The 12,275-nt window shown below is 32.4% G+C and overlaps 1 protein-coding gene across 3 annotated transcripts in view; it reads left to right on the forward strand.

The window, feature by feature from the left end:
* Positions 1-12,275, forward strand: part of ARHGAP44 (Rho GTPase activating protein 44) — a 175,414-nt gene that overhangs the window by 83,766 nt on the left and 79,373 nt on the right. For all 3 annotated transcript variants that reach the window (XM_039847386.1, XM_039847384.1, XM_039847385.1), the window contains one exon: positions 12,143-12,182. Coding sequence is in view for 2 of the 3 variants with exons in the window: in XM_039847384.1 (XP_039703318.1) it covers positions 12,143-12,182 (40 nt within the window). In the remaining variant the exon portion in view is untranslated. The remainder of the gene's footprint in view (positions 1-12,142; positions 12,183-12,275) is intronic.

The raw sequence follows: 12,275 nt of genomic DNA on the forward strand, positions 1-12,275 counted from the left end.
AAAAAAAAAAAAAAAGACATAACTTGAACCCAAATGTCACCCTCACAGTGCCCATCATCTGTGGAATGACTCATCCCCTGAAAATGTAGATAGTGTTCATTGTCTTGCTAATGAATGATGCTGTCTTTCCTTTACAAAGATGAGGCCAAAAATACCAGGCTTTCTAAAAATATCATCACCTGTTAACCCACCTCCCATCCTTGGAAGATTAACATCCATGGCTCCATCTGTAATGCTCTCTAGGAGTGCTTCTGGAGGAATGGAGGGAAATCTCAGATGAGTGGAAAATGGGGAAAAGTGGCCTCCATTGCTCCTTCCAACTCAATATTGATGAGTCTTTTTCTCATTCAGTAAAACATGTTCTAGAATTTTCTTAAAACCTTTTTATCTCCAAATAAGTTTATGTCCCCAGATTTTTAAGAATACCCTTAAAGAGCAGAATTTGTCTCCAGCAAGACTCCCTTTCTTTCCAAGGGGTGAGCTTGTTGCCTTTTTAGCGTCTGTGTAGCTATATTATTTTTATTGGTTATTTATGTACATAAGATTGTGCATGTGTGTGTGTGTGTGTGTGTATGTGTATACACACACACATATATACACACACACATATATATGGTGTGTATATATGTGTGTGTGTGTGTGTGTGTATATTAGTGCATTTTAACCAGAATACAGAGAATGTAATGAACATAATTTTTTTTTATTTCTTTGTTTTTAGTCTCATGAGATTGTGGAATCATTTATATAAGTTTATGCTTAATTGTCAGTGCTTGGTTAATGTTAATTTTTTATATTATCTGTTATTTGATACATAGATTACCTATATGTATCTTGTATATATGTTCTAAAACATGTTAAGCTATGAACCTACTACACAAATCAGAGCCAAAACATTACCAATTATGTTGAAGCCGTCTGTATATCCCTCCCAAATCTCATCCCTCTTCCTTTCCTAGTGATAGCCACTATTTGAAATTTTAGTTTATAATACTTAACTTTTATTTTACTACATGTGTATTTATCTCTTAACAATATGCCTTTAATGGTGTTTGGTTTTGAGCTTTATGAAAACGGTGTCATAATTTAAGTAGACTTTGTTCTTTTTCCCCCCGTTCAACATTGTATGTACTTCTAAGATTCAGCCATGTTGTTTGGGTAAATTTTATTTCATTACTTTTTATTACTGCATGATATGTCATTAAAAAGAAATATCCTGATTTTTTTAATGCTATTCTTGATAGCCTTTTTTCCCCTAATTTTTTTGTTTTACAAAAAATATATATATAGCTGTTATGAGTGTTTCGTAAATATCTCCTGGTAAAGGTGCTTGGGTTTCTCTAGGACAGTGTTCTTTGAATGCAGGTCCTAACACATTAGTGATAATGAAATCAAATAAATTTAGTGAACATAGTAGAAAATATTAGTGTGCATCAACATAGTAAGTATTGTTCTGTTAAAAGACGTTTCATTTGGATACTGAATTTCAAAGTCAAATGTACAAAATAATGACACACTGTTTTCTATAATGCTTTTAACAATTTATACTTGTAGTTATGGTCTGTAGAGGTTCTCATTACTCCATTCTTCACCATTTGGAATTGTCAGAGGTGCATTTTTGCTAAACTGCTAGGTTTTAATTTGTATATTCCTGGTTACTAATGAGATTGACCAGGTTTTTATATATTTGTTAATCATTAGAATTTCCTTTTTTAAGAAGTGCTAGTCTTTAGCCAATTTTTCCATAGAGTGGATTGTTTTGTTGTTGACCTGTAAGTGTTCTTGATATAGTCTGAATGTTAATCCTGTGGCAGTTGTATTGTCTTACATATATCTTTTTCTAGTTTCTGACTTTCTTTTCACCTTTTTTTCAACCACCGTAACAGAAGTTGTTAATTTTCATGCAAATAATTTATTATTCTTTTCTTTTATCATTAATTGTATATGTTCTATATTCAAAGTCTCATTCCATGGTCAGAAATATAAGATATTCTATCTTGATATTTTTTTGTAGAAGTTTTAATGTCTTGCCTATTACATTTAAGTGTTTAATTTATTGGGGCTTGAATTTTATGCATGGTTTTGGGTAGGAACTCCATTTTTTTCTCATCGTGTGGATAAATCCAGCACTATTTATCGAATAACTCGTTTTCATTTCCCGGCTCTCTCCCAATGTGGGATAACACCCTATCATCTACCATTAAATAGATGTTTCTGGACCTAGTTTCAGTTTGTGAGAAAGGCAGTTTCATACAACAACAAACAACTCTTGGATACCAGCAGCGTGTCTGAGAGTTTAACTCAGTTCTGACACTGTCTACCAGGAAATAGCATCAGATTCCACGTGTTAAGGGTTCAGTCCTACAAGACTACCCTGCTCCCCACACACACACACACTCCCCTTCAGTGCCACTCGTAAGCCCAGGCTGTTACCTGTGCTTCTGACCAACTGGCTATAAATCAGAAGTTCCCACGACCTCCTCCACGGTTTATTATAAAAGGATATAACTCAGGAACAGCCAGATGGAAGAAATGCATAGGGCAAGGTATGGCACAAGGCCTCAGAGCTTCCATGCTGTCTATGGGGGTGCCACCCTCCCAACGCCTACATGTGTTCACCAACCCAAAAGTTCTCTGAACCCAGGGCGTTTGGGTTTTTATGAAAACTTCATTACATAGGCTTGATTAATTAAATCATTGCCCATTGGTTATTGCTTTAACCTCCAGCTCCTCTCCCCTCCCTGAAGGTCTGGGGGTGGGACTGAAAGTTCCAATCTTCTAATCTCATGGTTGGTTCTTGTAACTAGTCCACATCCTTAGGTGCTTTCCAATGGTCACCTCATTAACATAACAAAAGACATCTTTATGGCTCTTATCACAGGATATTCCAAGGGTTTTAAGAGCTGTGAACCAGGTATTGTGAACGAAGAACAAATATATATTTCTTATAAATCATTGTAGGGAAGGAAAAATTTTTCCTCAATCTTTGTAGGTTCTTCCAGCTGTTTTTATAATTAAATGAATACAAAGTATATAAAGAGAAAATAACCAAATTTAATTACACGCATATAATGAGAACTCCATATACACGAGAGAGTCAGAGACCACATACGTATGTATACATGAAAGATTCAGAGACAGGAAGTTAAAATGAGGTTTACATGACACCCTGAGCTAAGGATGAGGTAAGACATCTGAAGCTTTAGAAAGGAGGATCATTCACAGAACAAGAACAGATGTTCAGTAATTAGGTGTTTGCCCTGCTTTATAGATAGATCATAAAAAAGATATTTCTGGTGATAACTCTTAGTATGAGCAAGACCCCAGATTTAAATTATATAAGGGAGAGGTAAAAGTTTTTCTTGAGCACAGAGGGTCTCAATTGTCTTCATATTCAAAACAGTCCACATGCCAAAGAAACACATCTTGGGGAGGCCTGTTCTGAACCCTTTTATCACAATATCACAGTCTTTCTATTTGTATGGGCCTATTTCTGGTACTCTTGCCCATTCCAGTGTTCAGTGTGAACACTGATATAATACTGTCTTAATTACTCTGATTTTAATAAGTTTCAATGTCTGGTAATGAAGCTCCCCAACTTATCTTAAGAATAATCTTGGTTTTTCCTTAAGTCTTTGAATTTTTGTATAAATTTTGAATTCAGCCTGTTAAATTTGTTGTTTTGAATTCTTATTTGTCTTTTTTATTGAAAGTGCATTGATACGAAGAGAACTGATATCTTTCCAAAATTAATTCTTCCAATCCATAAATACATCTTTCAATTTGTCTTTGTTAATTTCTTTTACTAATTAAAATTTTTTCTCTATAAATATATTGCCTATCTTTGATTAAATTTATTCAAAGTTTGTGTTAAATGATTTTTTAAAGTTAGGTTTTCTAAATATTTACTAGTTATATTGCTTTTATAATATTGATCTTATATCCAGCTACTTTTCTAAACTTTCATTATTTTTAATGATGTCTATAGATTATGTCGGTTTAAGTGCTTCCTTTTTGGTTTTGAAATATTTTATTTCAGTTGTTTACTAAATTGGGTAGACAGTAATAGTAGGTATTGTCTTATTCTTGATTATAAAGGGAATATTTTTAACATGTTTCTGTTAAGAATGTTTTATACTTTTAAAAAGTCAATGTAAAGATTTTCCTTATTTTTCTGTTTTCATGAGCAGATATTGAATTTTATTAAATATTTTGTCTATAATTTTTTGAGATAGTCATGTTCTATCCTTTAATCTGTCAATGTGATGAATTACACTTACAGATTTATAAAGTTAAATCACTCTTGCATTCCAACAGTTAATCTAACTTTTTTACAGTGTGCTAATTTATTTTGTTTAGGATATTTGTATCATTATTAATATATGACTAATTTATAATTTATACAGTTCTTGTCTAGTTTTGGTATGAAATTGTATTCATCTCTTAGAATGAGTCCAAGTATGTTGCTTCTTTTTCTGTTTTTTAAAAGAGTTTACATGTTTGGACATGTTTAGAAATAAATATTTCTTGGGAATTTACCTGTAAAACTTCTTGGTCTTTTGTTTTCTCTGTGGAAAGAAGTTTAATTATTGGTTTAACTACTTTAATGTTTATAAGACTATCTAGACTTCCTATTCATTCCTGAGTCAATTTGGCTTGCTTTATTTTTCTGGCTATTTGGCCGTTTTGTCTAATTTTTCAAATAAAGTTATTCATAACTTTTATTTATCATTTTAATCTCTGCAGCATCACTGGTTATATTCCACTTTTATTTCTTATTGTTTTTATATTTCTTCTCTCATTTTTATCTTTGATAGATTTTATAGAGGTTTTCCATTTTGTTAGTCTTTTCAAAAAATTAACTTTAACCTTGTTGATTTTATTATATGATTTTTTATTTTACTGATTTCTTCCCTGTTTATTTTCTTCTAATTTCTTGAAGTTTATTCTGTTTAAACTTATTCTAAGTATTTTTAATCTCTCTTCTAATATAAGCATTTTGAGTTTCTATTTTTTTTAAGTATCATTCTACTATCGGACAAGTTTGATATGCAGTATTTTTATTGTTTTTCGATTCTAAATACTTTAAATTTCTAAAAGATCTTTTTGACCTATTAAGTTTCTAAATTTTTTTAAACATTTTTGGTATTGATTTCAACCTAAATTGCATTGGAGTAGAGAACATCATTTGTGTGTCATCTGTCATTTTTTTGTTGAGATGTTCTTCATAGGCTAATTTTTGGAAATGAATTCTTGCATACATGAAAAGAATTTATATTTTATTATTATTAAATTCAGGGTTTCATATATGTCTATCAAATAAATCCTGTCAACTTATGTTTTTTAAATCCTCTATATCTTCACTAACTTTTTTTTTTGCTTTACCTCTCATTAATTGAGAGAAGAATGATGACATCTATTATGGTAAAATTTTCAGGGCTTCCCTGAGGTTCTATTAGTTTTGATTAGTATATTTTGTGATTCTTATCACATATACTCAAGTTCAGAATTTTCACTGGTTCTTGATTATTTAAACTTTTTTAGCATTCATTATATTGTGATCCTCTCTTTCTTATGATGTCTTTTTTTTTTTTTTTTTGCCTCAAAGTCTATTTTGGCCAATATTAATAAAATATTAATTAGAAATAGCCTGATATGTATTCTTTTCTCTCTTTCTCTTCAATATTCCCAATTCTTTATGTTTTAGATATAGCTTTTATAACTAGCATAGAGCTAGATTCTTTTATTTCTAAGCTGAACATTTTTGGCTTTTAACTGGCATATTTAGTCCATTTTTATTAATGCTATATTTGTGTCTAGTATTTTATTTCATGCTTTCTATTTTTTTCTTCAATACTGCTTCACCTACTACAATCTTTTCCCTTTGTTTTGATTCAGTGAGTTTTTATTGTGAATTGTTGTGATTTTGTTGTCTTATTTTGATTATTTCACCTCTATTGGTTTGGAAGATGTGTATTCTATTTCTACTTCTTTAGTGCTACCCTTGAAATATTTATCATGTTTTAGCCTCACAAAATCTAAATTATTATTTTAACTCCTCTAATGACCAATACTAGGATCTTAGACTACTTCAGTCATCCTTCTTGACTTACATGATATTGTTTTCTGGTATCTCAGCACTGTTTTAATTTTTTTTTTACTTTTAAAATTTACATAAAGAAAACTTATTTTTCTCTGTGCAGTTCTATGAGTTTTAACACATGCATTGATTTGTATAATCACTAGCACACACTGGATGTAGAACAATCTATCACCTTAAAAAATTCACTTTGAAGCCAAACCTTCCCTGACTCCAATATGTGTCAACCGCTACTCTGTTTTCCATCCCTATAGTTTTGCTTTTCCAGCATGTCATATCAATGGAATTATTTAGTATGTATGTAACCTTTTGAGATTGGCTTTTTTCACTGTGCATAATAATGTTTTTGACAGTTATCCATGTTGTAGCATGTATCAGTAGTCTCTTATTTATTGCTGAGTAGTAGTCTATTATTCATCCATTCACCTATTGAAGGACATCTAAGTTGTTTCCAGCTTTTTGTTATTAGAAATAAAGTTACTATGAACATTCATGAGGGGTGTGTGTATGTGTGCATGTCTGTGGACATAAATTTTTATTTCTCTAGAGGAGAATTGCTAAGTCAGATGGCAAGTATAAGTTCAAGTTTATAAGAAGCTGCCTAGCTGTTTTCTATAGTGTCCGTACCATTTTTCATTGCCTACCTGCCTGCCCCAGCAATTTCTGAGAGTTTCATTTACTCTATATCCTCTATGATCAGCTGTTGTTGTTGTTGTTATTTATCCATCTTAATAGTATTATCTCATTTGGGTATTAATTTGCATTTTTCCAGTGGATAATGATGTTGAGTAATTTTTCTTGTGCTTATTTGTTATCTATAAATCTTCTTTGATAAAATTTCTGTTTAAAATTTTTGCCCATTTTTAATAGAATTGTTTTCTTATTGTTGAGTTTGAGAGTTCTTTATATATTCTGTATATAATTCATCATATATGTGATCTGCAAATATTTTCTCTTTCTGTGGGCTGTCTTCATCTTTTAACACTGCCTTTCACGGAGCAAAACTTTTAATTTTGATGAAGTCTGATTTTTTTTTCTTTTACGGATCATGCTTTTGATGTCATATCTAAGAACTCATTGCCTAACCCATGGTCAAAGATATTTTCTCATATATTTTTTTCAAAAGTTTTATAGTCTTAGGTTTTATATTTAAGTCTGTGATCTACTATGAGTTATTTGAGGTATGGATCGAGATTCATATTTTTCATATGAATATCCAATTGTACCAGTACAATTTATTAGAAAGTCTCTTTTTCCCCCATTGAATTGCCTTTGCACTTTTGTTAAAAATCAGTCGGTTATATCTGTTTACTTTATTCTGTCCCATTGATTTGTCTTTCTATCCTTTACCATAAAGTCTTAAAATTGTATAGTGATTCCTACAGATTTATTCTAAAAATTGTGTTAGATCTTCTACTTCTTTTGCAGTTTCATATAAATTGTAGAATCAGTTTGTCTCTACGAAAAATCCTTTTGAAATTTTTATTGGGATTACTAATTTTGTGAGTATTGACTTCTTTATTATGTTGTCTTTCAGTCCATAGACACAGTATGTCTCTCCATTTATTTAGACCTCCTTTGATTTCTTTCATAAGCATTTTGTAGTTTTCTGCATACACATTTTGCGTATATTTTGATAGACTTATACCTAAGTATTTTATTTTTTAAAACAATTGTCAATGATATTTTATTTTTAACCTCAGTATTCTTATGTTCATTACTAGTATATATAAATAAAATCTATTTTCATGTGTTTACCTTGTATAGTGCAACCTTGCTGAACTCATTTATTAGTCCTAGGATTTTTTTGTGGAGGGAGGTGATAGATTCCTTGGTATTTTCTACATGGGCAATCTTGTCATCTGTAAATAGGAACATTTTTATTAGTTCTTTTCAGATCTCTATTTTTGCTTTGTTTTTTTTTCCTTTTTTTTTGCTTTATTGCACTGATGCAAACCTCCAGCATTGTGTAGAATGAGTGTTGAGTGCAGACATTCTTGCCTTGATCCCTGTCTTGGCGGGGAAAGCATCAAGGCTTTCACCATTAAGTATAATGTTAACTGTAGGTTTTTTTGTTTTTTTTTTTTCAGATGTTATTTATCAAGTTGAGGAAGTCCCCTTCTACATTTTATGAGAGTTTTTTTTTTTTAACAAGAATGGGTGCTGAATTTTCTCAAATGGTTTTTCTACATTGATTGACATGATCATGCTTTTTTATTTCTTTAGTCTTTATTAATATAATGAATTACATTGCTTAATTTTCACATCCCTGGAATAATATCCCTAGAATAAACCTAACTTGGTCATGGTGAATAATTCTTTTTATATATTGTTGAATTGCATTTTGCAGTGTTTTCTTAAGGATTTTGCATCTATTTTCATGAAGAATATTGGTTTTAAAAACTTTTCTTCATCTGGTTTTGGTATCAGAGAAATACTAGTTTCATAAAATGAATTGAGAAGTGTTCCCTCCTCTTCTACATTCTGGAAAAGATTATGTAAAATTGGTGTTAATTATCTTTAAACGTTTGTTGGAATTCTCTTGGAAGCCTTCTGGGTCTGAAGATTTCTTTTTTGATACTTTTAACAATACAAGTTCAATTTCTTAATAGTTACAGGGCTATTTAAATTATTTTATATTTGGTATATTGTGGTCATTTACATATTTTAAGTAATTAGTCCATTTCATGTAAGTTGTCAAATTTACATATGCATAGCTGTTCAATGATATCTTTTTTTTTTTTGAAATTTACAGGGTTTTATAGTGGTATTTACTGTTTCATTTCTATTATTAGTAATTTCTATCTTTTTTTCTTTCTATTTGTACTAGAGGTTTTTTCAGCTGTACTTATCTTTTAAAAAAGCCAGTTCTTTTTTACTGATTTTCTCTGTTATTATTATTTTTTTGTTTTAAGTTAATTTATTTCTGCCCTTTATGATTTCCTTCCTTTTGTTTGCTTTGGACTTATTTTTGGTCTTTTTTTTTTTTAGTTATAGTAAGAACTTATATTTTCCATTTGAGAATATTTCTCTTTTCTTATGTATGGATCTAGTGCTATAAATTTTCCTCCCAGCATTACTTTGGCTGTGTCTAGTATTTTGATATATTGCATTTCATTTTTTTACTTCAGTATTTTTTTTTATTTCCCTTGAGATTTTCTTGTTTTTCCATGGATTATTTAGAAGTGTTTTGTTTAGTGTCCAAGTGTTTGGATATTTTCTTCTTATCTTTTTGTTATCGATAAGAGAATACACTGCATATGATTTCAGTTCTTTCAAATTAGTTGAGGTTTATTTTATGAACCCACATGTTTTCTATATTGATGTATGTACTGGAAAAGAGTATATTCTGCTAGTGTTAAGTGGAGTGTTCTATAAATGTTAATTAAATTCTATTGGAATTTTGTTCTCATACATGAGCCGATCTTTTGTCGAAAGAGGGGATGTTGAAATATCCAGCTATAATTATGGATTTCTCTATTTTTCCTTTCAGTTTTCTCAGTTTTTTTTTTCTCGCATGTTTTTCAGCTTTGTTGTTTATTGCAAACACATTTCAGATCAGTATATCTTCTTGCTGAATTGACTCTTTTATCATTATATTATGGTCCTCTCTGTCTCTGGTCATTTTCTTTCTTTCAATGTCTGTTTTATCTGATATTAGTACAGCTACTTCTGCTTTCTTTGATTAATGTTTGCATGATGTCTTCTTATCCTTTCAACCTACCTATATGTAGGTTTATGTCTTTTGCCAAATTTGGAAAGGTTTTCAGCCATTATTTCTTTGAGTATTTTTTCAGCATGACCTTCTTTATCCTCTTTTTCGGAGACTGTGATAACATAAATATCTAATCTTTTATTATAGTCCTTTAGGTCCCTGAAACTTTGTTTTTGTTTGTTTGTTTGGGCTGTTTTTTCCCTGCTGTTTAGGAAATTTTTATTGTACTTTCTTTCAGTTCACTGATTCTTGCTTTCACTCCCTGCAATCTGCATTTGAACTCGTTCACTGGAATTTTAAAATTTAGATTATTGCAACTTTTTTGGCTCTAAAATTTTCACTTCATTCTTTTTTATGCCTTCTTTTATGACACTTTATTTTTTATTTGTTTCAAGCATGTTCATAATTGCTCATTGAAGCATTTTTGTAATGAAAACTTTAAAGTCTGTCAGAGAATGCTAACATTGCTGTCATCCTACCGTTGACATGTATTCTCTTTTTTTATTCAATCTGAGGTTTTTCTGTTTTTTAGCATAATGAGTAATTTTTTATTGAAGCCTGGGTTGTGAGTATTATATTATGAGACTCTGGATCATATTTAAACTTTCTCTTTTACCTGGCTTTCTCTAAAGCCAGCAGGGGAAGGTAGAATTCTGCTTTGTTACTGCCAGGTGGGAGTAGAAGATCCCATCCCCCACTCAGCCTTCCTTGTCCTTGCCCCCCCAAGAGTGCTCTTCATTACTGCTGGGTGGGAGTGGGAATTCTGGCTTCCCAATAGGCCTTCATTCATTCCTCCCTGGCTGTGAAGGGTAGGAGCACCTCATTTCTGCTCCTCACTTGGCTTCCATTAATACCATGGAAGAGGGTGGCCTTGTTACCACTGGGGTATAGTAAAAGTCCTGACCTTTACGGGGCCTCCTGTAACACCACCACCATGGAGAGGAGGAAGGATGCTTTGCTACTACCAGGTGAGGATAGATGTCTAGGCTACCCATGTGGCTTCCATTGTCACTGCCTAGCAGTGATAAATGTCCCAGCTCTATACTCATTCTTCTCTGACACTTCTACCCTGGCCTGGGTGAGCGGGGTGGTTTGAGTGCCTTGTTATACCCTAGCAAGGGTATATACCTCATTACTCCCTGCTCCCCACTCAGCCTTTGCTGGTGTGGGTGGGCTAGGAAAACAGTTATTTCTGTAGTGTTTGGCTGGAGTCAGCAGTTATTGTCTGTAAATGTTCTATGTTGCTAGGCTGCCCCTTTCCTGATCCTTTGGCTACAGAGACCAGGCTTTCATTGAGTTGTTTTGTCTGCACCCATTGGTATTCCAGGTCGCAGTCAAGTCTGGAATATCTGAAGCAAAAAAATCTGGTGGTCACCAGCCAGTCCTCTTTCTTCTCACCTTGTATTTTTCTTAGTTTGTTCTATACATAATGTCACAGGGTTTTGTTTGTACTTAATGAAAAGAATATGCTTACTCCATATTCTCAGAAGCAGAAATCCTCTCACTGAGTTTTTAATATATCATTTGTTCTTCTATATTTTATACATATTACAATCTTTGATAATTCTAGTCATTGAGGTCCTTTGGGCTCTATATATGTCGTTTCTTTTTTCGATATACTCCTAGTCTCAATGATTTGTTTTTCACGTGAACTTGTAGTTTGTGTGTTGGGGGGTGGTGGTTGAGAGAGTGTGAGAGTGAGGAGAGAGAATACACCCGTGTGAAAGAAATCACTGACTGAATCTTATCCCTGGAATCCCAAGGCAATAAGTTGAGAAAGCTTTGCTCCAAAGATTTACATTCTCCTCTGATGTGAGGCCAGGGTCCTAACAGGTTGGGACTACTTCAGCCAGAGTCCAAGCTTTTTCCCTGAACATGTTAATCTCAGGTTCAAGCCCCTCACTTCCTGGTGGGCCTGACACTGGTTGCCAGATCTTAGTGTTGACATTTGCATTTGTCACCAGGACTCAGTGCTGTCTCTCTGTTTGCAGTTTTTCTTTTAGGGGTTTAAGAGGAGGAACCTAATTAATTGGAACCTAATTAAAAAAAGGTCTGGGGACAAAAGAAGTGTGTTTGTTATCCTTCATATAGGTTCCAGTCTGTAGCAGCAGACTCTTCAGAATATCTTGTTTGCTGGTTATTTAAGGTTTCTGGTTAATTCCAGTATTGTCCGTATTTTCTCTTGTTAGAAATTTTTGCTCCTAATGTCTCTGTTTTTCTAATCTGTTCATAAACGAAGAGTAGAGAGTAAGTATGAGACTCTGTTCCTAGAATGAGACTGTTCCCCTGCCTTTTTTTTTTAACTGGATGTTTCTAATTTTTCTCTGTAGGGCAGAAAAGACTGAAGTTCTGAGTGAAGACCTTCTTCAGGTAAGTTTGTTGTTGGCCCTTAGTTGATAGACACCAAAGATTTCTTTCACTTTAAAACCAAGCCATTCGTAATGTTATTTAAACTGCTTAGTT

The sequence above is a fragment of the Pteropus medius genome, unplaced genomic scaffold (genome assembly GCF_902729225.1).
Source record: "Pteropus medius unplaced genomic scaffold, Ma_sr-lr_union100, whole genome shotgun sequence".
Classification (NCBI taxonomy): Eukaryota; Metazoa; Chordata; class Mammalia; order Chiroptera; family Pteropodidae; genus Pteropus; species Pteropus medius.